This window comes from Leptonotus elevatus, chromosome 15 (assembly GCF_054856555.1).
Source record: "Leptonotus elevatus isolate MCC_2025b chromosome 15, RoL_Lele_1.0, whole genome shotgun sequence".
Taxonomy (NCBI): Eukaryota; Metazoa; Chordata; class Actinopteri; order Syngnathiformes; family Syngnathidae; genus Leptonotus; species Leptonotus elevatus.
The window spans coordinates 14,060,537-14,086,576 of NC_141253.1; the positions used below are offsets into that span (position 1 = coordinate 14,060,537).

The 26,040-nt window shown below is 39.3% G+C and overlaps 4 protein-coding genes across 6 annotated transcripts; 1 reads left to right on the top strand and 3 right to left on the bottom strand.

The window, feature by feature from the left end:
- Positions 1 to 500: 500 nt before the first annotated feature.
- Positions 501 to 11,576, bottom strand: klhl8 (kelch-like family member 8). Of its 3 annotated transcripts, XM_086096854.1 has the most exons (12): positions 11,224 to 11,463; positions 8,396 to 8,622; positions 7,742 to 7,803; positions 7,496 to 7,661; positions 6,939 to 7,259; positions 6,025 to 6,211; positions 5,804 to 5,947; positions 5,586 to 5,697; positions 5,081 to 5,249; positions 4,849 to 5,008; positions 1,863 to 2,064; positions 501 to 1,792 (listed from the first exon to the last, which is right to left on the bottom strand). In XM_086096854.1, exons 2-12 carry the CDS (start codon positions 8,597 to 8,599, stop codon positions 1,669 to 1,671), a joined length of 1,851 nt encoding a protein of 616 aa, XP_085952980.1. In that variant the 5' UTR covers positions 8,600 to 8,622; positions 11,224 to 11,463; the 3' UTR covers positions 501 to 1,668. The 3 variants fall into 3 exon arrangements, with proteins under 3 accessions (XP_085952980.1, XP_085952979.1, XP_085952978.1); XM_086096853.1 differs by having other exon boundaries at positions 4,849 to 5,249; positions 9,373 to 11,576; XM_086096852.1 differs by having other exon boundaries at positions 4,849 to 5,249; positions 11,224 to 11,496.
- A 1-nt stretch (position 11,577) lies between these two features.
- sdad1 (SDA1 domain containing 1) lies at positions 11,578 to 19,317 on the bottom strand. Its single transcript, XM_086096850.1, has 22 exons — positions 19,133 to 19,317; positions 18,926 to 19,030; positions 18,747 to 18,845; positions 18,446 to 18,556; positions 18,294 to 18,365; positions 18,108 to 18,208; positions 17,901 to 17,958; positions 17,750 to 17,821; positions 17,461 to 17,562; positions 17,310 to 17,379; positions 17,143 to 17,246; positions 17,011 to 17,068; positions 15,204 to 15,262; positions 15,058 to 15,134; positions 14,885 to 14,982; positions 14,739 to 14,815; positions 13,261 to 13,384; positions 12,683 to 12,774; positions 12,432 to 12,616; positions 12,081 to 12,165; positions 11,840 to 12,001; positions 11,578 to 11,752 (listed from the first exon to the last, which is right to left on the bottom strand). The coding sequence occupies exons 1-22, from the start codon at positions 19,220 to 19,222 to the stop codon at positions 11,705 to 11,707; spliced, it is 2,049 nt and encodes a 682-aa protein (XP_085952976.1). The 5' UTR covers positions 19,223 to 19,317; the 3' UTR covers positions 11,578 to 11,704.
- Positions 19,318 to 19,750: 433 nt separating this feature from the next.
- LOC147162050 (histone H3) lies at positions 19,751 to 22,247 on the top strand. The gene has a single exon (XM_086096892.1). The coding sequence runs from the start codon at positions 20,038 to 20,040 to the stop codon at positions 20,446 to 20,448; it is 411 nt and encodes a 136-aa protein (XP_085953018.1). The 5' UTR covers positions 19,751 to 20,037; the 3' UTR covers positions 20,449 to 22,247.
- LOC147162051 (uncharacterized) lies at positions 21,139 to 25,658 on the bottom strand. The gene is made up of 2 exons (XM_086096886.1): positions 25,306 to 25,658; positions 21,139 to 23,166 (listed from the first exon to the last, which is right to left on the bottom strand). Exons 1-2 carry the CDS (start codon positions 25,421 to 25,423, stop codon positions 22,214 to 22,216), a joined length of 1,071 nt encoding a protein of 356 aa, XP_085953012.1. The 5' UTR covers positions 25,424 to 25,658; the 3' UTR covers positions 21,139 to 22,213.
- Between the last annotated feature and the right edge of the window lie 382 nt (positions 25,659 to 26,040).

Consider the following 26,040-nt stretch of genomic DNA (forward strand, 5'->3'; position numbering starts at 1 on the left):
ACACACATCTATTAACAGATGAAGAATTGAAGATATTGCCTGTAGGGACGTCAAGCGTCAAACTACTAACCCATCAGTGACATCTTCAGTTCAATGTGATTATGTGAATGACAGGCTGGTTTTATGGGCGATGAAATGTCAATTTACATAACTAATACTTTAACCTAAAAAATAAAAAACACTACTCAATTCCACCCCCACAAAAACGTTTCCCAATTATTTCATTATTTTTTTGGGATATATTTTCTTTTTTTCTTCCCATTTCTTTTGCTGAAACTTATAACAAAACTCACATCTTTAAAACAAGCAATTTTCCTCATAACTTCTTGGGGAAAAAAATCAGACAAAAAGCCTGAAAAAATATATTTGAGAAATACTTTAATAAATGTGAAAAAAAAATCATGCTATGTTTTAACTTTTTAAAACTTAAAGAAAAAAAAGAAAAATACTTCATACTTTTGTTTGCCACATGAAGGGACAAATAATTACAGACAACAGACTTACATAACATTCCCAAATTTATTGAACCAATAACAACAAAAGTACAGCACAACCTAAAAAACAAAACTACTTACGTATTCAAGTTCAACTGTTTACCAGTGCCTTGTAGATTGTGCAGTTTTACCAAACAAGTAGCCAGCAGTGCGGCGGGGACAACAAACTGTGAAGTATACAACTATTCTATTTCTCTTGGAAAATTCTAGCACAACAAAAGTTTATAAGACTAAAGACAGCAAAGATACAGCGATGTTTGTATATTACAAAAGTGTCCATAATATATTAAAATATATATGCATCTTTATATATCGGGACTGTCTGCAAGGAACATTGTGTGTGATTTAGCTTCTGACAGTCCAGCTATCATAACAAAACACAGAAAACACACAAAGCATTCCCTGACACCTTTAAATGCTCATATGTACAACATGGTAATCAGTTTCAATAAAAAAAATAAAAAATAAAAATAAACTTTTGTCAGCCATGATTGTTCAAGCGTGATTAGGTTTGATGCACTTAATATTCTGTTGCATTCACTGACCCTGGGACACAAGGCATGTGAACTTCCTCGAAAATGAGAACATTGACGCAAGCATGTGAAGAGATCATTTGACACTGGTCTACTTTTTTGTTTCTAGCTAGTTTCCCTTCAAAAATAGAATGTAAAGAATTTTTAAAATAAATATTACATTTATGAAAATTAATACAAATGATGAGAAAATATTGTGAGCATTAGTTGGTGAAATGTTATTGAGCTTTTTATAAACATCCTCTGAGGTCATACATGTTTTTTGAATTGACTTTTCATTCAGCCACACCCCTGTAAACACAGACTGGCCAATCACAGCAGTTCAACAGTCCTGGGCTCTGGATAAAGCTATATGATCGGCCTCAAGCAAAACTTCAGTCACTCAACAAAAAAAAAGAAAAAAGAAAAAAGAAAAAAAGGTGCACCACTGCCTGTTTCATGTTCTATGAAACAATGCTATGCTGCTGTTAGCTTGTTACCCAAAATTCTAATGCTACGCCATCAACGTGAGGCTTTGTTACTTAGTAAAGGTCAAATGTGGATCAAATGCGCTAACGCTTGTCGTAGAACGAACAAAATGGACGACATGGAAGGACGATGGCGGGAAAGAGCACCAGGAATTGTGCGTTTCCGGCTCGCCGTCACATGCAGTTGACGACGTTGCTGGATCCCTGGTCGATATCTCTGATCTGGCTCACGTGCGACGAGCATACGGCCACGCCCGCTCCGGCTCGGCAGTGCGACACGGAGCCCACCAGCTCCCACCTGAAAGGGGGGGCGTGGCGTTACGCGTCCGTTACATCCAATTACCGCTGAAACCCTGAATGCCTCTCACCTGTTCATGCGTGGCTCGAAGGCCTCCACCGTGTTCAAGTAGATGTTGCCGTTGTGCCCGCCCACTGCGAACACGCGGCTCATCACCGTGGCGACGCCCACGCCACCGCGCGGGGTGGTCATCTCCGACACGTATTCCCAGCGGTTGGTTCGCGGGTCGAAACGCTCCACGGAGCTCAGCGGCGAGTTGTCGTCGAAACCACCTAGAGCACACAAGCAAGGGAGTTTAAAAAGGTTCGACGAGGGTGCAAGGATAGGCTCCAGATCACATGCTATCATCGCCCTTAAGCGCTTCACACTTTATACAACTATTTCCAGATAGTATTACAAAATACAACCGCTCAACTTTCACATTTTCTGTAACAACATCAACTGGTCACAGGTGACCACATTCCAAACAGGGTTATAATAGTTCAGGATTTTTTTTTATCATAAAGTTTTGTTCTGATTTTTTAAAATTGTATTTAGACTGTTTAAATTAGTTTTAGAGTGGGTTTGTTAGTTTTCTTTTCTTTAATAGGGACAAGCACATTCTTGAATAATTCAATAATACAATTTAAATTCACCTAATTAATGGCTTATTTACACTAGTTAAATTACATTAGTTTGTTTTTATTTTTGTTTTGTTTTTTAAATATATGGAGCTTTTGTAGAGTGTGAAATAATAAAAAAAAAACTCACAAAGAATTGTGTAATAAAGTTAATTACAATTATTTGACATTACTTCTTCTGTACAGCCGTATTTAAAATAAAGCTAAAAAAACAAAAGCTAATGTATGAAATTAATGGGGTACCGCAAGAGATACGTCACCACAATTAATATTCATGAGTCTAGCGGGGGGGGGGGGGGGGAGTCAAATAAAATGTTCATACATGTCACAGCTGCACGAAAGGCAAAAAAAAAAAATATAATAATAATAATCAATGCGCTAAGCACGACGGGTCCGAACAACAGTGGCAACGGCATTTCAGCTTTTTTTTTCTTGGCATTCATTATTGTCGTCCGGCAGTCGGGGTAGTGCCAAACGCCTAAAAACAAAATAATGACAATCGCTTACTTTTTTGGGATGGCGGTGGCCGGCAAAGCTGGATTGTCATCGTAGGAGCATGCATGCATGGCCCCCAACAAAATGTTTACTACATATGAAAGTGAAATGCTCACTTTGCGGGCGTTAAACAGCTTTTTAGACGTCCGCACTAGTTGATCCACGTTCACATTTATCTCTCACAATTTTTGGCTTTGGGAAACGAATAAAGAATACATCCTTCATAATTGGACAATCGTAGTGTCCGGAGTCGTTACTGCAAGTTCCATAACAGTTGTGTTTACTATGCATGTTTTTTTTTCTGAAGATAAACGAGAACAAAACAAGCACTACTAGCATAGGCCGTCAATGAGCCCGCTTCATTTTTGACCTCCTTCCGGTTCAAGCTGCTGAAGTCACGTGACCTTGTGGTCTAAAAATAGCATTCGTGCGGTGCCACATTGACAGAGAAAATAGAGGACATTTTTGCTAGAGATGTCCCGGTCACACTTTTTTGGACCCGAGTCAGAGTCATCTCATTTTGAAGATCGGCCAATTCAGAGTCCCGATCTGATACTGCAGCATTTTTATTATTATTATTATTATTATTATTATTATTATGCAAAACTAACCCAACACCTTTTATTTGGTGAGTGGAGCAGTCGTTAAACTAAGTAAAACATTTAAAACTTTTTTTTATGAGTTACTCAAAGGGCTGTGATTAACCAGTATATTATTTTTTTACAAGAGCTTTATTTTTGAGAAGCTGCTGTAGTTGTTTTTAAAGAATACTACTTAACACAAATTGATGGGCTAACCTAAACCGAAAAAATTCTTGCTTTTTATGGCACAAACGTAACAAACTATTTCCCTCAAAATTTGTGTGTGTATTATGAAAATAACCTCATATGTTAATCCGAGTCCTAGTGTTAATTGTATCCACCATTTTTAAATCTAGTCTCAGTTTTAGTCCAGTTTCAATCACGCTTGTTCGTTTTCATCTTAGTTAGTCAACCTCATCCCGTTTTTATTTAGTCGACTAAAAATCGAGCATTTTAATATTTATTTTATTCCAAGTAAACATAATTTGATTCCTCTAGTTTTAGTCAACAAAAACTGTCAACGTTTTAGTCAGGCTAATTATTTTACCTCTGTTTATTTTTTTCTCAGCAGATAATGTTGAACATTTTGGATCTCAAACTATTTCACATAAAATTTTCTCTCATCTTTTTGATGAAAAACAACTTGACATACAATTACAGTATGTAAGTGGCTACTATGGTTCAATGCTATGAGCTAGTAAATTAGCCGGCTATAGTTAGCGGTCGGATTAAAATGGATTGGATTAATGTTACGTTATAACTATAATAGCTTCTTTTTTTTTTTTTTACTTTTCACCGTGAATCCATCTCCTGTCTGTCCCATGTGTTTGTGCATGTTGCACTCGCGAGCTGCAGATTTGAATGGGGGGCACATGGACAGATAAACACGATTTTACAAAATCATATAATTTTCATCTTGTTTTTGTTCCTAAACTAAAATGTCCATAGATTTTAGTCCAGTTATTATTAAGTGAATTACATTTTCGTCTCGTCTTTGAGTCGACGAAAATTCATACTGATTTAGTCCCAGTTGTTTATTAATGAGGGTTTTACTCTAGTCTAGTTTTACTCTAGTCTAGTTTTAGTCCGGTGAAAAATGTGTGTTGACGAAATTACTTTTGTTTAGTTTTCATTGACGAAATTAACACTACAGAGTCCTGATCGGGAGACAACGTCCGGTTCCGATCGAGTCAGCAACCATGTGATCACGTGATCGGATCTGGACATCTCTTTTTTTTCTTACAATTATAGTTTTATAAACGTAAAACATAGTTTCAGTTAGTTTTCATTTTTAAAAGCCCTCTAATTTTTATTTTTTAAATATTTTTTCAACACATCATCTTGATATTGCGGCATTTACCGACGACGTAGAGGCATCCGTTGAGCTTGCTGACCCCGTTCCCGGCGCGCCGCTGGCCCATCTCGTTGACTTCGGTCCACTTGTTGAGGTGCGGGTCGAATCGCTCCACGCTCGACAGCGACGCCCTGCTGTCGTTGCCGCCCACCGCGTACACGAAAGTCTGGCAGCGGGAAGACAAAGCGGTAAAGAGGAGGAGGATGTAGCGCGCATGTATCCGTGTTTGCAGTCTTACCCCCAACGCCACGGAGCCCACGCCTCCTCTGGGCATGTTCATGTGGGCCACGGCACTCCAGCAGTTGCTCTCAATGTCGTAACGTTCCACGGCGTCGAAGCACGAGTTGTCGTCGAGACCGCCGATAGCGTAGATGGGCCCGCCCAGCGCAGCCAGGGCGATACCCCTCCTGTACAAATAAATACAGGTGCATCTCAGTAGATTAGGATATGGTAGAAATTAGGACTGAACAATTAAAAAAAAAAAAATCTAATTGCGATTTTTGTTTTTACTACTATTTGAGAAACCACATGCATTCATGTTAGTTACACATATAAAGAACAATATGGAGAAATCCCTCAAACTTAAACAAAACAAAAATGTCCCCCTAACTCAACAACTTCCTGAGAATGAGCTGAAAATCTCAAAGCAACATTTTTAAATTCTATTCTCACCGTCACATATGTATAAAATTAACAAACTTAGCATTTAGCATGATTACAAACAATTGACGGCAGGCAAGTACCTCTTGGTGTTCATGGAGGCTTTCATCATCCACTTGTTGGTGAGGGGATCAAACACCTCCATGTTACCCAGGTGCTCGTTCCCATCGTGTCCACCCACGGCGTAAACCTTTCCTGTGTAAACACCCAAAAATGACAAATTAAGACATGGAAAATGTCTTAATTACTAGTAATTACATCGATAAACAAAATGTCTTTCAGCTTCTATTGAAAGTTTTACCTCCTACAGAAATGACACCGACGTGCCGCCGTCTGCTGTTCATCTCAGGGCCCTGAAACCAGCTGTTCTTACTAATGGAGTAGCACTCGATGCTGCGAAATGGGTCACCAGAACCCCCACGACCTCCCACGCAGAACAGAACCCCTACGGAAACAAAGACGTTACTTTGAGAAGTGGTCCAAAAAGAAAAAAAATTATACACAGAGGAGCCCGGCAACCACCTGCAGTGTGTTTTCGGGGCACGGTTCGGACAGAGTACTCGAAGTCGGGCACGAGCTTGTTGCTGAGATGCAGGTGGTAATTGCGGGCCTCGTCCATCAGGTCGCGGCAGCTCAGGTTGCCTTTGATCATCTCGTCTTTGGCCACTGTGCCGGTCAGGAAGTCCACGGGGAGCAGCGGCAGGCGCACCTGGAGAACAAACGCACAAACGTGGCAATGAGTCATCATAAAACTGTAAGCACACAAATAATTGGCACACTAATTAACTAAACCTATGGTAAAAAAGAAAAATGATTACAGTAATATTGCGTTTGTGGACTATAAATGAAGCAGCAAAATCCATCATTTTTTTATCCATCTCAGGGGGCGGCCATTTTGTTGCTTGCTGTCGACTGAAAATAACATGACACTTTCTCAGGTCTCAGGGAATAGTGGGGACCGGGCAGATTTAGCTTCTTAATTCATATTCCACAAATGCAATAATAATCAGAATGCTGTGTTTAGGCTAGTGGGGGTGCATAGTAAGGCTAGGTATTGCCAACAACCTCACGATACGTATCACGATACATATGCATCCCAATTCGTGATCTTCAAGGCGATACATATACCAGTATTTTACTTTAATTTATTTGCATTTTTGGTGTAACAGTCATATGTATACCTAAATTATATGTTTATTATGCTGGATGGCAAAAATGTTTTTGTTAGCAGCTCTTGTGGTTTACCACCAAGCATCATGCACTGCAGAGCAAGGAGCAGCTCAGCTACATTTTGGGAGCGACTTCCCTTTTGATAGTGGAAAAAGTTTTGATATGAATCCGGTTCAATTCAATTTTGTAATAAGGCAGAGATCTTTTACTCGCACACAGGTGTGTAAACTTTTTTACAATCACTCCAAGTCTTAAATGAGGCTAACCTGAGAGAAGATGTGGTCCAGCCAGGCGGGGTGATGCTGCGGGTTGGCTTTGAGCCACTTGACGGCCGCCTTGTACACTTGCTTCTCCGAGTGGATGTTGAGCTCGCTGGAGGCCAGCAGCGTGCGCAGGTGCTGCGGCGACACGCACGTGAAGTCCTCGCACTCCACCACCTCGCTGAAGTGCTCGCAGGCGTAGCGGTCGGCCATGTCCATCAGGTCCACGCGGTTGTGGTTCTCGGCAAAGGTGCGCACCGCCAAGCAGTTGGTGGGATGGAAGTGGGCCTTCATGTACTCGCAGCACGCCCGCGCCACCAGCTCCACCTGAGAATTATGATTTATTCACTACAAATAATGCATCTTTGTTCAACTATTAATGCCAACAATGTAGCTGTATAGCGAAATGGAGAACATTTAAAGGTTCTTCCACTAGGTGGCAGAAGATAAAATTCACCACTGTATCACTGCTGCCATTCTGAAAACAGTAAGTCGCATCTTCCTGTGTGTATATCAGCTTAGTGTTCAACTATAGCCTCTACTGCTCACCTATGTTAACTTACCTGAAGGATGCAGGCAGCATAAAGCAGAGGCTGAACGTTGTCTACGGTCAGCGTGAGCTTGGAGGAGTAGGCGAAGTGGACCAGATCCTGAATGGCATCGCCATCAAAGTCCTTGATCTCAATCAGTTTTTGCTTGGCCTCTGTCATTTCAGACAGAAACATGGCCCTGAGGGATGAACAGATTGCTTCATTAGTTGTTGTTTTTTTTTATACAAATGTCTGTAAATGTTGAACAAGTGTGCACACCTGAAGTAGGGGATAACACAGGCCAACACAAGCTTGTGACATGGTATCAGCCGGCTGCCGACCTACATATAAAAACAAGTTCATTGCACGATGTCACCACCATCGTCTGGTAATTGATGTGCTGTAGAGCACATACACAATGTGTCAAACATTTAATAAATCATTGAGTGCTGATTATGACACGATAAAATATGTTGAAAAAGAAGTAAGAATTTTTTTAAACAACATTAGTAAACGTCTATAAAATGCGAACTTTTATATTTTATTTTTATGAATCCATGTATAATACTGTGGGATGATTTTGGATCATTGTTTAATGTAAAAAAAAGCGTTGTATTTACGGGATTTTAAGACAGGCTTTAAAGTCTAGTCTAATATTTTTTTGTAATATGTCGTATGTGCTCCCACGTGTCTGAACACAATGCTGATTAATATTGAATTTGCCCCATTTTGTCCTGTACTGCCACCTCTCAAATGAAATTGACGTCATAGTGCCCATGGGCTCAGTTTGCGGTCATAATTTTAATCGCAATACCGTGTTGAGACAAATAGGGACACATAGAACATTTTTGACTTAACTTCCGCTTTAAATCGGAATAAAGCACTTGGACTTTCCGTGTATATTCAGCCTGAAATGTTTCAACCAAATCTGACCTTAAGTGTGACGTCACAAAGCTCTCCCACTTCATAGAAATGTCTCAGCGAGTTGTGGAAGTCCTTCCACGCCTCGTGGGCCTCGAACACAAAGGAGCCGTCCGACTCGCAGTTAACTTTTGACGGCTTGGCGGCGGCAACAGGGCGCTTCTCCTTGGGCTTGGGCTGCTTGGCATGCTCCGGCACCATGTCCCCGGGCGCCATGGCAGACTTACAGGACACAACACCTGGACAGGAAGGATGTGTTCAAGGACATCAAATAATATCCTAACGCAGTGGTGTCCAAACTCTGTCCTAGTCCTGCAGGTTTTGAAAGTTTCTCTTCAACACATCTGAAGCTCATCAGCAAGCTCTGCATAAGCACTATAACAATCTTGTTGATTGGAACAGGTGCGTTGGAGCAAGGAAACATCCAAAACGTATTTAATTAGTTCCATGACCAAGCTCGTAACTCAAAACTGGCACTGCCAGATGTACTTTGTTGCTGCTCTGCATGCTAGTAAACATGCTACATACAAAATGCAAACCTTACCCCCCAAAAACTATCAAATGAACAAAAAAAATACAAATAAAAAACAATGTTTGATCATTACGCTACGATTAATTTCCCCCCCTCTTATCTAGGTCGCATTTGAGGAAGAAAAACAACCCCCCCAATGTTAAAATATTACTGAAGTAATCCTGAAAAAACACACAAAAACGTTTTGTGAGCAATGCAGATATATATTTTTTTTTATAGCAAATAACCTCCCACAAGCATCAACAAAAGCAGATTATTTGTCTGGGGATATTCCCTGCCAGCTGAGCAAATTTGGTCAGTATCACCCCCCCCCCCCTTTTTTTATTTTCACTTCCTTTTTACTCACCCTGGCTGCAAGCAAAAGTTGTAGGAAAAAAGTCAATTTCTTAAGAGACAATGTTTGCAAACTGAACAAAAAAAATCCAGCACTACAAAAGAAGGCTGAAAAAAATCCTACCTGTGGGGGTCGGTGGTAATCAGACCAGTCGGCTCTTGGGCTGACTAGATAACACGAGCATGAAGCAAAATGGGGGTGGGTGGGGGGCTACTGGCACAGCTCCGCCCACACACCTTATAGATGATGCACTGTCTTCCTTTCTGAGCTGAATACACCCGAGTATCGATGCAGCCTCATCGTCAGTCTGCTCAGGTTTAGTCACGATATTTAAAAAAAGAAAAATGATTCGCAGCTTGGTTTCACTTCAGTTAAGACAGCTTGAGCGGAAAATAAAGCACAAATCGGTTGGGATTTAAAGATGAAAACAGCCTCAGACTATGTTGTATTATTTATTACGGAGAGAGAAAAAAATACGCTGGTGAATTATTTAACAGCAGCAGAACTCAACCTCAAAATCTTGCACAAAATAGCTACCTTTATTTAAATTAATCTTATTCACATTTGAAGGCAAGAGCACAAATATCAAACAGGGACCATCTGGGCTGTCATGAGCCTTCAGTTGGAATCTTTATCTCTCTCACAACCTAAACTGATTGAATGAGACAATAGGAAAATTATACAGCACACAAAGTAGTGTCATTTTCCATCATACACGCGCAACTACACTACCGTTTAACTGTGTTATATCCACAGATGGGTAAATTACCTGTTACAGTCACTTAAAGGGGAAGTCAAGTTTTAAAAAATCCTTTAAAATAATATGTTCTATGTGGACCCACTAGTCGGAACAACAATATAGTTAGTATTGCATTTATGGATTTGAGTTGAGCAACAAAATCTACCAGCTTTTATTTATCTCATGGGGCGGCCATTTTGCTACTTGCTGTCGACTGAAAAGGACATCACAGTTGCTCTGGGCTCAGGTAATAAACAATCACAGCTCAGCTTGCAAATGTCACATGACCAAACTCAAAATGTAGCAAAACTTTCACACAGTGCGCTATGCTTTAACTTTGGCACAAACTCTGTCACACATTGACAGTATTATTGCCTTATTTTAGGTTCAGCTAAACGGCCTCCAAAACTCACAGTGCAACCAAAGAAATACATTTTGTGATTTTTACTGATTCTAATGCATCGATGTAAAATTGTTGTCAAACTCAATAGGTAATAAAGGAATTTGTATTTACAATGCAACGTGTAAACTTCACAAGATATTAATCTAGGTTTGTTGACCTTAGTTTGCTGTAATATAAACTTGTGGTTTACTAACTTCATTAAGAAAGAAAAAAAAACATCGAAGAGGCACTCCTCCCACACTCCATTCCTCAATGTATCTAATGTTCATTTTGCGTGTAAATGTACATTCTACATTATTTGATTGAGAAGCCATGCTAGCAACCAGTTACAGCCGTAAAACCATGTTTGGTGGGGAAAAAAACACGCTAGGAAACTATTTGCTAATCTTGCTTGCTCGACTACATAAAAAAAAAAGGTTTACTCTCGATGCATTTAAGAGATACACCCCACTGACTCCAGTTGTAGGCCATCTAAGTTAACACATCTTTGAGCTGGCACAGATCACGTCAACACTCAAGAAGACGGGTTTCTTCATGTCCCTCAAGTTACCACATAAAAGTTTCCAACGTTACTGTAAAACACACACAATTACGTCAAATAGAAACAATACATATACACACACAAACAATGACTGACATCCTTTAAGCCATCTTGCTACTAACAGGAACCGTTAGCATTTTAGCTAGCATCAGGACAAGAGCTAATCTGGTCTGACAGCTCGAGGACAAAAAAAAGCCAAAACGTAACGACAAACACTACACTAACAAAACACATGAGCAGTAAACGATAGCTAATTGGCGCAAAAATGCAAAACAAGTCATTTTGGTTTACCTCATATCGTAGGAATGGTTGAAACGCCGGCTTTTTCCCCACGAGAAACGTTAGTTGCTATCTGCACGTTTGTTGTGATTTCACCCGGTGCACCCTGGGTAATGTAGTTTTAGTTTTACCACCCGTCGTACACAGAGTGGCACTTTCGTGTCACTGCACTTTCGCCAAATTGTACTTCGATTTAAAGCCATTTTTAGAAGTTCAGATCTTTGTTTGTCTTAAACCATGTATTGTTGCTCCAAGTACCTTGATATTGTAGTTTTCTCTCTATCTGATTACTTTGCCAGTGACAACGACGACTCAGAATTATAATGTTTACACATAATAAAAACACATTTGATGGACATTAGGTAGTAATTTCACAACCAAATATGATTTATATCATAAAAATTGGCATTGACAAAAATAATGACACATTTATACGGCATCCGACACATGATTTGATGTGGTCAGAGTTCCAAGGTGACGATCTTTCCATTTACTACTTGTGTTGCTTCTTCCTTTTTAGGAGTGCATCCCGAAGAGCAATCTGCATTAAAAGAATATATATATCTATATAAATAAACAGTATCTGTACAAAGAATGTAAACACACCTTTTCTACACAGTCCTCTCACCTGTTTCTCCCTGAAGGAACGTTTGCCTTTGGATCGAACGTCGTTGCTGTACCTCATCATCATGAAGTTCTTTTTGCGCCTCTTCTCTTTGTTGCTGGTGCTGGCGTGAGGATTTAACTTGGTCCTTTTCTTCACAAACTCCTTACGGTCCGTTCGGCCCGCCTACAGGCCGAAAGCGAAACATACGGTCAAACTTTTGTGTGAAGAAATGGGAATAGAAGTGAGTCTTTGTTTTTCAAACCATTGCTACTGCCAGGCGTGCCTCCTTGTCAGCTTTTGGTTTCTTATGGAGCTTCTCAATGTCCCTCAGGGTTAGCAGCTCCCCTCTGGAAAATTAGTAAAACATATGACACAGAAGTGTCGCTGTTTGAATCCTGGCTTTGGATGCCTAATTTGCTCCCAGTAGGCCTGGCAGAACCTTGTTTGGCAGCAGCCGCCTACTGGTGTATGAATGGGTGAATGTGAGGCATTGTGAAGTGATTTGCGTATGCTGTGGATAAAGCTCATTTAACATAAAAAAGTACAAAAATGGAAGTCATTTTTTAAAACATCCATAGATTGGGAATGGCCCACTGTTCCATGTTCTAACAACCTTGTGTGGTCTTCGTCGTCGATGTCCGCCGCTTTCCTCTTCTTCCCTGGTGCGGCGTTGACCTCCTTGGCCATCTGGGCCAGTCTGATCTTCTTGAAGTCCTCTTGCGTGAGGAGCCGGCTGCTGCTTACGGCCGCCGCTTTGGCTTCCCGCTCTTCAGCTGGTAAACCCTTCAGCTTTTCGGCCTTACACAATCACAGAAGGGCGTTAAATCACTTTCAATCATTTTTACAGACTGTCCTTAAACCTACCACTTCTGTCATGTCTTCATCGGCTGAATGGTGGATGTCCACCCACTCCCCATCTTCACCCTCGTCGCTCACACTGGCGCTTTCCCAGCCGTCTGTTAAGACAGGTGTCGTGGTATTGTTTATTAGCCTAATCAATTGAGTACAGATGACTGCTTAACTCATTCACTGCCATTGACGTCAAAAAATCCTTTAAACTATTTCTATTAGTTTCATTTATTTTTTTCCACTTTTGCTAACAAGAGTATGAAAACCTAGAAACAAAATTATTGTAAATTTAGAACAGAGATAAAATTTGTGATTAATCGTTAACTAGTGAAGTCATGTGATAATTACAATAAAAAAATGTATCGCCTGACGGGCCTAATTAAAAAAATTATTAAAAATAAGGGCCATTTAATCGAAATTAATCGAATGATAATTTCATAACTATTATAAATGTACAATTAAAACAATTCTAGGTTTTCATAAAAAATTAAATGAAATGAAAAAAATGTTAAACTAATAGTTCACATGAATTTTTTACATCTATAGTCGTCAATGGCAGTGAATGAGTTAATAATGACGAATGGTCTGCTCACCTTCTTCGTCCTCTTTAACTTCCTCCTCTGCTTCCAACACCTCCGCTCCAGGGATGTAGGCTTTAGCTCCCAGCTCGCCGTAGTCCTTCACCCGGGCCTCCAACGACGCCACTGTGGGCCTTCCCTGCACACAAACGTCTGCATTTAAGAGGCTTCTACAAACATAGTATTGATACGCAGTCATTAATCATTTCAAGGATTAATAACAGGTTGGACCAATGAATCTTAATGCTTAGTTGATGATTTGCTTCCAATTCTACAACCCTTTTACGTTCTCTGTGCACAATGATGAACTAACCTTTAACTCCATCTAACGCCTTTGGGAATTTTTTTTTTTTAGAACAAGCTCTGAAGACCTCTGACTCAAAAAAATTGTCACAAATTCTGACAGATTAACACTCCAAAATCTTGTTGAAGTTGTCCTATGTCCTATTAACATGGCAGTGACCAAATTTAAGGACAAAGTCAACTTTGGAGACTAACAGAGCCAAGACACCACCTGTGCGTAAAACCCCTTTGACACTGTCTATAAAAGCTGTTGTCTCACCTTTGTTACATGTTGCTGTTCTGATTAAAGGCAGGCACACACACATGGAATGGGGTATGAAATCAACCCTTGAATTTCCCAGCTTGTGAGGTAGTAGTACTAGTACAGGGGTGGCCAAGTTCGGTCCTCGAGAGCCACTATCCAGCCTGTTTTCCATGTTTTTCTCCACTAACACACGATAAGGATCGTTATCAGGCTTCTGCAAAGCTTACTGATGATCTGATCATTAGATTCAGCTGCGCTGAAGGAGGGAGACATGGAAAACAGGCTGGATAGTGGCTCTCGAGGACCGAACTTGGCCACCCCTGTACTAGAGCCTGTAAAATCTGTTGTGTCACCGTTTTACGTATTGTTGTTCTGTAGAATACAGTGAACCCCCACTACGGTGTGGTCCCACTACATTGCGTTCCCCCACCATACCTACCTGCATAGGCATTATTTTTAAAAAATTTTTTTACAGGTTTTTATGTTAACATAAATACAGCATTGTTCTGAAAACATAAATGCTGCTTAAAATACAGTAATGTCAATATGTATAGAAAATAAAACACATTAAAATGTTTGCAACAAGGTCTTTTTGTCAGTGTTTTCACCAAGGAACGTGAATATTGATTAAACTTATCTATATTCTAATGCTAATTTCTGCAAAACAAAAAACGGATACAAATATACTTTTTTTCCTGATGAAATTAGAGGCTCTAATCTTTCCTTTGGTGGGTTCCATGTTTTTATAGCAATAAAACAAAAATATTCTGTGGGCCTAGCAAAATCAGTCAAAATTCAGTAAAACAGCCAGGAGCGTTTTATGGTTAAAAAAAAAATTCTGAGCGTTTAAAAAGTTTTAACATGTCTAATAGTGTCTGAAGCTGAAGTGTGTTTCTTCTAATTTGTGTACTAGCAGATAATGCTTTTCAGTGCATGTTGCGCTCACCCTGTCCTTTTTGTGCAGCATTTGTGGGTTGAGATTCCTAAAAAGCTGGATGAGACCTTTGGAAGACATCATCACATCTGGAAAATAAAAGGCACACGCTGTCAATAAATGGGACGACGACGACGATAATGACATAAGACTCTCACTCTTGTCTTTGTGGGTCTTGTACTGGGCCAGGTCCTGCAGCAGGTCCTCACTGATTGCAAGAGGACAACGGGCCACTATCTCTCTGATGGCGTTGATCCTGAAATGACATTATGATCTATTAACGTATCTTTTTCTTTGACGTTTAACCCTAGAAATGTTGTCGGCTTCTCACCCCACAGTCATGACCTCGCCAGAGTTTCGATCTGTAACAAAGTTGTTGGCGATGGTGCGGATCACCAACTCGATGGTCTGCGTGTGTTTGCAGGGGTGTTAGCATGAATGTTAGCCACTTTCCAACAATTCATTTTAGGAGCGTACCTCGGGCGGGACCAGCTGGTGGGAAGACTGTGCGGCACACAGGAGGATCTTTGTCACCTCTGCAAGATGTAACAGTTATTAGATGTGATTTTTTTTTTTAAACAACATGGACCACTATCTTCCACAAACAGTACACCAAATAATTTTAAATAATTATTTTTAAAAATATGTCATAAGTATCAAAATAATAACAAAATTATTCATTTCATTTTCTATGCTTTTTGACTATTTACACCACAACCCGAGGCTCTATTCCTGTTAAATTATGACAACAAAATTCTAACAATTACACATGTTCAGACAATATGAGTACCGTATTTTTTTTCTTTGCATTGTAGCATTTAACATCTCCTTGTAGGATTATAATAAGTATAATCATTTTTTTAACCCCTTTACAAGACAGAAATGTATTTGTTTTTTTTAAAGGCTAGAATACATATAAAAAAATATGTAATAAAATACAACACTTCCACACTGATTTTTTTTTTAACTGCGCTTCAGATTATTGAATTTACCTGTGAAAAAATAATAATATACAGTAGTACCGTAACTGTTCAAGTTCGTAAATCTATTTACTCTTATGTCAAATCAGTTATCCCCATTGAAATGAATTGAAATGCCATTAATTGGTTCCCAACCCCCTTAAAAAACACACAATTTTTGTTACACGTTTTAAATACAGAAAAATAGCACTGTCTTGAATGAAAACATTCTAAAAATAAGAGAGAATGTAAAGAAATAAACTGGTTTTATAATGTGTGATTACTATACAGTAACTATTTGCGTTTTGGCTGGGTGCCTTTTAGGAGCGTGGCTTAGTTGATGATGTTGGGAGCTGGATCGGGGTAAACGTCCGTGCTCGAGTTGCAGCCTACAGCAGCGTCTTGTGAGTGTTCTCATTTTGTATACGTATTTAGCAGTTTGTTCCGTTATAAAGCAGCTAAAAGTGCACTGGCGACCATGGCTCTCCTTGCCAACAAAATATGAGGGCATTCGAGTACTTTAATTACTCATTTTTTTATTTATTTTTTGCTTCAGACTGTCAACAGCACAATTGAGTGAGCTCGGTTTATTAGACTGATCTCTAGGAACGGCAACTGTGTCCGGCTGTCAGCATCAAAGTGTGAAATCATCACGTTGATAAGACAGCCTTGGAAAAGTAGTTTGATGGCTCTAGCTGCAGCCGCTAGCACCGTTAAAATGCTAACACTGTAGACTCCTTAAACACTGGCAACGGGCACCATGAATTACAATGTCAGCGTAATTAAGTCTTCTTTTAGTGCCCTTAATTAGCGATCGAACGTGATTTCAGGACGAACTTTGGTCGCCATAGTTTATGCCGGCTATATGAACGGCAGACACACATTCCGCAAGACGAGTCAAGTCATCCATTGTGCCGCGACAGGCAAAACGCTCCGGAGAAAAACTTCTAAATAAAAGCATTCGTTGGCATTGCACTCCACATATTACTTGGCATGGGAAAGTTTATTTTGAAGTTGGCCTTCAATCCGCATTGGCGGCGTTTTGCCAGATGTGTCAAATATTCTTCACAGTGTAAACTGTTTACTTCACTGGATTTGCCCAAAAAAACAACAACCCTACTCTGCCTCTGATTGGCAAGTGGCTCTTACGCCAGAAATCCGGTACTGTGCCGGAGTACTTTAAGCCCTGCGAACAGAGACGGCGACGCATCTAAAGCTGGCTTGTACATGAAATTTTGTCTTGTAAGTCAAAGCAAAAAATGAAAAAATTGCAACTAAATGCAAAAAATTTAAAATGTTATAATATACAGTATAATTTTGCTTACCTCTTTGGTGTGGTTGAAGGAACCTCTGTATGAATGGATAATAATTGAACAGGAAGAGCTGAAGAAAAAATAATAGATATGTGAGTTTTTAATTTGGTGATTCTTCATGAAGTCAATGTCAGAATGTCGTACTTCGTGGATCCCGACCAGTCTGGAAATGAGCTCCATCATCATGATCTTGACCTCAAAGCGCTCTTTGGAGTTTTCCAGCTGCTTCAAGAGCTTCTCTGAGAAGTCTGCCAAACATTTCTGGGTTATAGATGACAAGCCAGACGCTGAATGGTGACATGAGAGCCTACCTTGCGGATCGTGAATGAGGTGAATAGCGGAAAAGTTGAACACCTCGACTTTCTTCTTCTTCTTATGTTTCTGCATGCAAGATGTAAATGTAAAAAATTATATACAACAAATATAACAGAAAATTCAAATTAAAGATCACATGGGAATTACCTTAAGGACTTTCATTGCTTTTTCCATCTTTTTCTTGTTTTTGGAAGTTTTCCTCCCTGTGTTGAATCTTACCATCAAGTCACGTGCTGTTGGTCCCTCTGCCTGCAAGATAATGAGGAAAAAACATGACACAGTTAAGTAAAGCTGCAAATGCATTTGTTGCAAACAGTGACTCGTTTTGGATAGTGCGCAAAAAAAAATTGCACAAATGACTTTAAAAGTGAGGTTTGTATGAAACTTTGGGTCAAATGCCAAATTAAAAATCAATACAATCGATGCCAGTGCTTGCCTCTGATTCTGAGTCGCTGCCTTCGTTGTCTTCATCTGTGCCCAAGAAAAACTTCATTGCGGCCACCAGGATCTACCCGGCAACAAAGAAATGTGAGACTTTGTTTCCCACAACTAAATAAGAAATACAAATCAAGGTTGGCAAAACACACCTTTGTCACACTGGAGAAGCACGCCGTGGTGATGACGTTGACCGTTTTAGTGTCATTCCTGTAAGGACATCAGCTTTAATGATGCCTTGAGATAAGAGTTAATTTTTCCAATTGAAAAAGGTCAGAATGGCCTCTGGTGTCAGGTCACTCGTATCTCAAGGGACAACTGTCAACTTTAAATGATTCATTCAAGAAAAAAACACACACCAAATGTTTCTCTTGTACAGTTCTACCATCACATCTAAGGAGATCTTGGCTGCAATGGGGTTGCGGTCTCTCAGCATGGTGTACATGAAGTTCTGCAATGACTACGACACACAAGAAACATGTAATATATTTAAGACATTCCTAAATAAATGTGCGGTAAATGGTAGAAGTGAGTCATTCCCTTACCGAGTTCACCTTGTTGTTTTTGTGCTTGGCGTTGATGTTTTTGATGTCAGTCACAATGTGCATGTATAACGTCTGTAAAAACAAAAAGCACATTTTAAATTAATTGTACTTTGTGTAGCTGCCTTTTTGTTCCAGTTTTTTTCACAGCAAACCTTGCGGAGCAGCTTGTCATGACATCGCAGCAGCTCAAAAAAAAGCTCGAGCAGGCTGGTGGGGTCGATCAGGTCTTTGTTTCTCAAGAGAATCAAAGCCTTGCAGAAGGTCTGAACACAACGCCAAAGAATAATTCATTTAATTTGACACTTCAATAGAATATTTATTGTTTCCATAGAGTAGACGTGTCTCTGAGTATTGTTGTATGCACTAATTGAATATATTGATGCAGTGTGTGTGTTTAAGTAACAGTAAAGTTGGGTGAAATGAAGACATGGATTCCAAAAATGACATCCTCACCATTCTTAAGTTTGGCTCCACGACTGTGTGGTGACTAAGTAACAACTCAGTCAGCTCTTGAGGAAAAGTAGACAAATGCTGCAGATAACAGTGGCCCACCTGATTGACAAGCCAAAAGCCATAAAAAAAAGACAACTTCCAAAACAAAAAGGCTCATTTCGATTTAAATATGTAGTTACCTGAGCAAGGAACATGACAAGCTCCGCCAACTCCTTGTTGGGTTTATCAGGCTGAAGTTTGAAGATCTGCACATTGGACTGGTAGTGTCTGTACTGCTGCAAAAACTACCCAAGCCACAGTGACAACACTTCATGTTAACAATTTAAATGTTCACCCACAATAAAAACGCGTGTTAGCTTTAGCATTGGTAGCTTCTAAACACTCACCTCGTCCACGTAAGACTGCGGGTCTCTCTTAATTAGATTCTGCAGTTGCGGCAAATTATTCGGCAACTTGTTGTTTTGTCGTCCTGACATGGCGAGGATTTATGATCTATAATCACGCAAGCACGGCAATTCACAATAGTTCTCAAAAGGTAAGCGTGGCAAGTGTGCGCGCCGCCATTACTGTGTTGTCATTTGCCTGAGGAGTGACGACACATCCGCTATAGTGTTCAAGGTAGACATGATTATGAAACGTGGAAAAATTAAAATATATACTTAGAAACTAAGCATAACAAGACGTTTTGTTTGTAACGTCTGCGATTTATAGTAAATATGAACATATAGTTTACGAATATTTAATTTGTCATTTAGAATTTGTCACAAAATGAAACGCTGTGAAATTTCTGCGTAATGTGAAATAAATAGAGATCCCTCAAAAGAACGAACCCCATTAGATCTAATTAGGGTGCTTAAAATTGTTTTTTTTATTTCAGTCACTATCCTCGTGTGGTCAGATGCAAAAAGGCAATGTATGACGAAGAGCAGAACAGGGTGGAGAGACCACATGACGCCTCGAGAAATGAGCCTTTGTGCATAGAAGGGTTCAAACAAACCTTCATAAAGTTTAATCTAGCCCTGTTTTTGACATGATATGATCATTGATGCTTGTCAAAGGTTTTGTTATTGTTGGGTGAGCAATGAAGATGAAGAGAACTACGGTTTCCGATGACCTTTATGGTTGTTGTGACGTCAAATTCCTGTCGTCCAATCAGTTAATGAGCTTGTCTTCTCGCTGTGCCTTCCCGAACTGACCAATCAGCTCTGACTTGTCTGGAGCAGTTTGCTATAAATTCCGCTCGCGGTGCGGCCGTATTTGGAGTCTGAAACATTCGTCGACCGTTTCGAAAATGGCGAGAACGAAACAAACAGCCCGTAAGTCTACCGGCGGCAAAGCCCCTAGGAAACAGCTGGCCACCAAGGCAGCCCGCAAGAGCGCCCCGGCCACCGGCGGCGTCAAGAAGCCTCACCGTTACAGGCCCGGTACCGTGGCTCTCCGTGAGATTCGTCGCTACCAGAAGTCCACCGAGCTGCTCATCCGCAAGCTGCCCTTCCAGCGCCTGGTCAGGGAAATCGCTCAGGACTTCAAGACCGACCTGCGCTTCCAGAGCTCGGCCGTCATGGCTCTGCAGGAGGCCAGCGAGGCTTACTTGGTGGGTCTGTTTGAGGACACCAACTTATGCGCTATTCACGCCAAGAGGGTCACCATCATGCCCAAAGACATCCAGTTGGCCCGTCGGATCCGTGGAGAGAGAGCTTAAGCATTTACAGTCATACAACAACGGCTCTTTTAAGAGCCACCACATTCGCAACTAAATGAGAAATTTCTGTTCATTTCACTTTCTTAAATGGCAGTTTCCTATCAGTATCGAAACATGCCAATAATCATTCGGTTAGCTGTCTTGCACGTAATAAAAAAATACACAATTCGTAAGGAAGATATCTAGAATCTAGGCTCTACATTTTAAATGTTATACAGGACACAGTACAGTATTCAATTTGCGAATAAAACAATATTTTTGGCAGTACACAGTAAAATTTTGTAAAGTAAATGTTACTCTAAGGCCATTTTTACTCTGTTCGCCCTCCATTCTGAACGGAGGAAAATTTACACTTGGCAGAAAGTAAAGTTTACTGATTAATTGTACTGTATTCCAAACGATAATAAAAAAAATATTTGATGAGAACATAAATTCCTTACACACATTTTACAGATTAGAGTAGGATTTGCTCTATTAAGACGAACAAGCAAATTACTCTTCATATTTTTCCCTCAAGATAGAGTAAAAGGTTACTCATTCAGAATAAATATTTCAATCGTTAAGTGTTTTTTTTTACTCAGATATGAAAGTTGTACTCTAGTAAGATCAGATTTTTATTTTAAGTACATGTCACTATTTGCATTTTTACAAATCCATTTAAAATTACCCATAAGGACAAAGAACAGCAGATTAATAACTTAAAACTTTTATTATGGCAAAAATAATACTTCATCAAATATTTACAATATTCAGTTTTGTTGAATTACTTTCAGCAGTGTGGAATGATGAATACATCATAATCATCATATGACATCAAATGCTTTGCAAAATGAAAAGGTCTTTCTAGTTTAAAAAAATAATAATTTGTGTTTTTCTTTATGTGCTCATTGTGCCTTTACAAAAAAGTATGTTCTTTTCAAGTTGCCTAATTGTTGTATAATTCATATTGTTGTTGGTTTGAACTTGCACCACTTTTATGTGACTTTTGCAATGTTTGTTGCTGAAAGTGCACATTGTTCAACAAAGCATTAAAAAAAAGAAAAGGTCTTTGACATCTACTACAAGAGGTCTATCTGTTGTGCATACAACTTTGAAAGCATGCAAATGTTCATTACGACAAAATGCATTTTAAGACAAACGTGAACAAAAACAATCTGTCATCTTTAACAAAAATCTTATGGATTTTGTGAAAAACCGGCATTTCAAAACTCAACACACCACTATAAGTTATTATTTATTTTCTAATAGTTCGAGAGACCACTACACAAATTAAGCTCCAGTTTAATAAATCAGACAATAAAATGAATTGATTATTTTGTTTTGGCATTTGTTATTGGAGCGTGAATATCACAGTTTGAAGAGTTATGTTAATCAGGAGCACAATTAAAATGTTCCATTTAATCGCTAAGCGTCAAGAGTTCATTCACAAATTTTAAATGAACACAAAAACATTGTATAAACCGGATACAATTCTCAACATTTTTCCACATATGGCTTTTTTATATATATTTTTTTATAAAAAAGCTTATGGAATACAAACATTTAAATTAAAGCCAGCACCATGGCAATTAGTTTCAATATTAAAAATCAAATTTTTCATTTGAATCTCCATTGAAAACTAAGATTCTCACTAGCTAACTTGTTTCTCTTAACCGAAGCCGCATGAGTCAATCTTTGACCACAAAATGAACAGGCTGTTTTTGTGTGTGCACTAAATATTTCCTCCTGAAGAGAATATTTGAACACACATTGAGCAGGTATACTGCTACTTTCCACTGTGTGTGCTTCTTATGTGATGGCTTAAATTTCCTTTCTGAGAGAATATTTGACCACAGAAAGAGCAGGCAAAAGGTTTCTCTCCAGTGTGTGTTTTTGTGTGTGTCATTAAATTCCCTTTTGTAGAGAATTGTTTATTGCAAAAAAAGCAGGCAAAGGGTTTTTCTCCAGTGTGTGTTCTTATGTGTGCATCCAAATTCCCTTTTGTAGAGAATTGCTGATTGCAAAATATGCAGACAAAAGGTTTCTCACCGGTGTGTGTTCTTATGTGTGTTTTCAAATTCCCGTTTGTAGAGAATTGTTGATCACAAAATGAGCAGGAAAAAGGTTTCTCACCAGTGTGTGTTCTTATGTGTGTGTTCAAATTCCCTTTTGTAGAAAATTGTTGCTTGCAATACGAGCAGGAAAAAGGTATCTCGCCAGTGTGTTTTCTTATGTGTGTTTTCAAATTCCCTTTCGTTGAGAATCGTTGGTCACAAAAAGAGCACGAAAAAGGTTTCTCACCAGTGTGTGTCCTTGTGTGTGTTGTTAAGTTTGCCTTCTGAGAGAATCTTTTCCCACAATCGACGCATGCAAAAGGTGTCTCTTGAATGTGCACTGTAATATGTGTTTTCAAAAGAGACTGGGAGACAAAGGTATGACACGTCATATCGCCATCTGACTGTTCATCATCAGTTTCAGGAAAGTGTGACGTCGTCGTGTCATCGCTATGTAATACTGAAGCGAAGACGCTATCTGCTTGCGATCCTCCACATGGTTCTCGAGAAACCTCTGTTGCCATGCGTTGACTCGAGCAAATGCCTGGAGGCTTCGCCGAAAGGGCGCCAGTCAATGGCAACTTGGTGAAATCGTCCTCCTCGTGAAGGGGCGTCAAGTCCTCCTCATCGTTGTCAGGGAACTCTGGCACCTGATGCGCAGGATGAAGACAGTTTTCGCTGACATCTGCAGGACACAAGACAAAAGACACATGGTTTGGTAAAATTAAGTGAAGTTGTGTATTCTTGTTTGTATACACACATTTTTTTTTTTTTTAGTACCGCTCTGTTGAAGAGAAAAACCCACAGTGGTCACAGAAAATTCTTGAATATGACTAAATAATTAATAAGTATTTAATGAAAATTAAGGGGATATAAAAAGTTGATATTTTGTCCATAACTAATTTGATTTTTTTCATGTACAATTGATATATTTAAAAACACATTTTGGCATTTGCTGCTGAATGAAAATGACGTGTGCTCAGGTTATAACCAATCACGGCTCACCTTTTTTTGGGGTTTGTTGACAGTTGACAGCAAGCAACAAAATGTGTTTTTAAAGGTATTAATTGTACAAGAAAAATAATGAAGTTGTCTAATTATGGACAAAATATTAACTTTTTATAGCTGAAAATGGCTCAATGAGTCAAGCATCTTCTTCAACAATGACATTTAATGATTTTGAATTGTGGTTCAACAGAATATATATTTTTTTAAATAAACCTGGCAAATGTCTAAAATTTGTGTGTGTGTGTGTTTTTTTTAATGAATTTGGGACGTTTTATTGTTTGTTTGGTTTTTTTGGGTGCAAAATTCATATTATTCACAAGAAATTGAGCATATGACATAATTGACACACTAAGCATAATAGTTTTTTGTTTTTTCAGACCGTTACCTGTAGGAGCACTCTAGTAGTCACTGATACCGATACCAAGTATGGATACTACTAGTACTTTTGATGCATACAACCCCCCTAAAAAAAGACCTATAAAACCTAATGTTGCATGTTTACTTAAAATTGCCTGAAATTGATGCCAATGTCCTAATCCTTCAATTACTAATTTATAGTTACTGATTGCAAAGTCCTCACCAGAGGGCGATGCCTTGAAATAAGGCCATGTATCGGCCCGAAACAGATACCTGTATTCCTTAGTATTAGCTTAAATAAAAATGGTCCTATTGTTTCATGGACGACTAATAAACAACCTACCATTGTGTTCACATATGAAGCAGTGTGTGTGTGGCTCTAGCAGCCACAATGCAAGCGTTTACGTACAGTAGTAGTTACTGGGCCATATTGACAAACGTTTTGCTAGATGTGTTTTCAGTGGTCAAGATGACAATTTGAGAGCAAGTGTGTGGCTCGCAAATAGCGTGTTGCTACTGTATTGCATACATGTTGGAAGATAACAAAATTCCTTTGATTCTTTGTTGCTTTATAATAAAGTTCTTAAACAGTCAAATAAGGTAGGCCATCTGTAAAAAAAAGAAAAGCAGAAACAAAATACTGCTTAATTCAGAGTGTCAAAAAAACAAACAAAGGTAGATATCATGTCTAGCTCCATTCACCATCAACGCCATAGACTTTCTCAGAAGTTGGGTGCTTTAGTCCAAGTCTGGGAGGAGATGCCTCAGGAGACCATCCACCTGTAGCATGCCCAGGCGTTGTAGGGAGGTCATAGAGGCACGTGGTGGCCACACACACTACTGAGCTTCAATTTGACTTGATTTAAGTCATCAAACATCAAAGAATCAAAGTTGGATCAGATGGTAGTGTTTTGTTTTTTGACTTTAAGTTTGAGCATGACTGCAAATATTTCCTTCATTCATTCATTCTGATCTAAGGATATGTTTGAACCCGTGACGCAGCACCTTCGGGGTGACCGGTCTACCTACTACACCTGCGCAGAATTTGTACTTGAAGCTCTCGCGCAACTCTCGGCAAAATAACGCGAGGTGGCGAGTTGCCGGTCACGGCAAAACAACCACTGTGAATGGGGGGAAAAGGCAAAAAAAGTTTACTCTCATGTACGTCATACATTTAAAGAATGATGCAGAAAACACATTTTTAAAAATGCCAAAGCGCATTTAAACGGAGTTGGTGTGACATGACCATTGCCACACAAAATGGCGTCACGAATTTGAGCGGAACCGTATCTATAGATAGTGCACATTTTTGGACGTTAATAATAACGTTGTAGTAAACGTAACGACATACACTGCCCGGAGGAGGATTATATTTAAATAGTAATAATAAACACGACAACGTGCCGGGTTGGAAATATTAAGCACTGTCTAAACAAGTTGGTTAACAAGGTGAACAAACCTGTTCTAACTCGAGGCTTCTTGAAAACAGCGTCCAGTTGTCGAGGTTTCCGCTCGTCCTCATCTTTTTTTGTTCCACTAAGTCTCTCTTTATACTCTACATTCGTTCTTGTGCGCATTTTTTTTTCCACACGGAGCGACGTTGGTGTCCTTCGTTAGCGGTTAGCAAGCTAATTTAAGCAAAGGCGATTCAAGTTGCACCGTGACGAGTTACCGGAAACAATTATTTAAAGATGTGTTGTTGTTGTTTTTCAATATAGTACTAGGGGTACTTTATCGAGGCTTATAGTAAATTCAGTTAGTGATGGGTCAAATCAAATTTGTGCTAGGCTTTGAAAAGTGCGTCGACTGACCCGGATGGAAAACGTTTATCTTCTTCTACTATTTTCTATGTAGTTTACTTGACGGTTGGTAAACATACATTTTGTGCATTGCCGCCATCTACTGGACGGGGGTGTTGAGCAATAGAAAAGCAGCAAATAAAAAACAGATGCTGTGTATAATATAAAAAAACAAAAACAAGCAAGCAAACAAACAAAAACATTCATCTTTATTAACTACTTTACTGATTCAGAATTTTTGATGCAGTTCCAAGAGCATTCTCAACGCTGTATTCAAGTTGGATTGTCGCTATCAAATATATTTAAAATCAGTTATTCCGTCGACTAATTGAATAATTTACTTTGAATCAGTTTGTTGCAAAATATTTTTCCGATTGTTGTTTAATAACTAGACG

Bases quoted from the DNA above. Each gene is read 5' to 3' on its own strand.
- klhl8 (XM_086096853.1), bottom strand. From the start codon at position 8,599: ATGGCGCCCGGGGACATGGTGCCGGAGCATGCCAAGCAGCCCAAGCCC. The intron at 6,212-6,938 runs GTTAGCCTCATT...TTTGTTCTCCAG, and splicing joins TGGACCACATCTTCTCTCAG to GTGCGCCTGCCGCTGCTCCC. The intron at 5,250-5,585 runs GTACTTGCCTGC...TTATTTGTACAG, and splicing joins GCCTCCATGAACACCAAGAG to GAGGGGTATCGCCCTGGCTG.
- sdad1 (XM_086096850.1), bottom strand. From the start codon at position 19,222: ATGTCAGGACGACAAAACAACAAGTTGCCGAATAATTTGCCGCAACTG. The intron at 17,822-17,900 runs GTGTGTTTTGCC...GTTGCCGGGTAG, and splicing joins GCTTCTCCAGTGTGACAAAG to ATCCTGGTGGCCGCAATGAA. The intron at 14,983-15,057 runs GTGAGAAGCCGA...ATGTCATTTCAG, and splicing joins GGCGAGGTCATGACTGTGGG to GATCAACGCCATCAGAGAGA.
- LOC147162050 (XM_086096892.1), top strand. From the start codon at position 20,038: ATGGCGAGAACGAAACAAACAGCCCGTAAGTCTACCGGCGGCAAAGCC.
- LOC147162051 (XM_086096886.1), bottom strand. From the start codon at position 25,423: ATGCGCACAAGAACGAATGTAGAGTATAAAGAGAGACTTAGTGGAACA. The intron at 23,167-25,305 runs GTTTGTTCACCT...TGTGTCCTGCAG, and splicing joins GAAGCCTCGAGTTAGAACAG to ATGTCAGCGAAAACTGTCTT.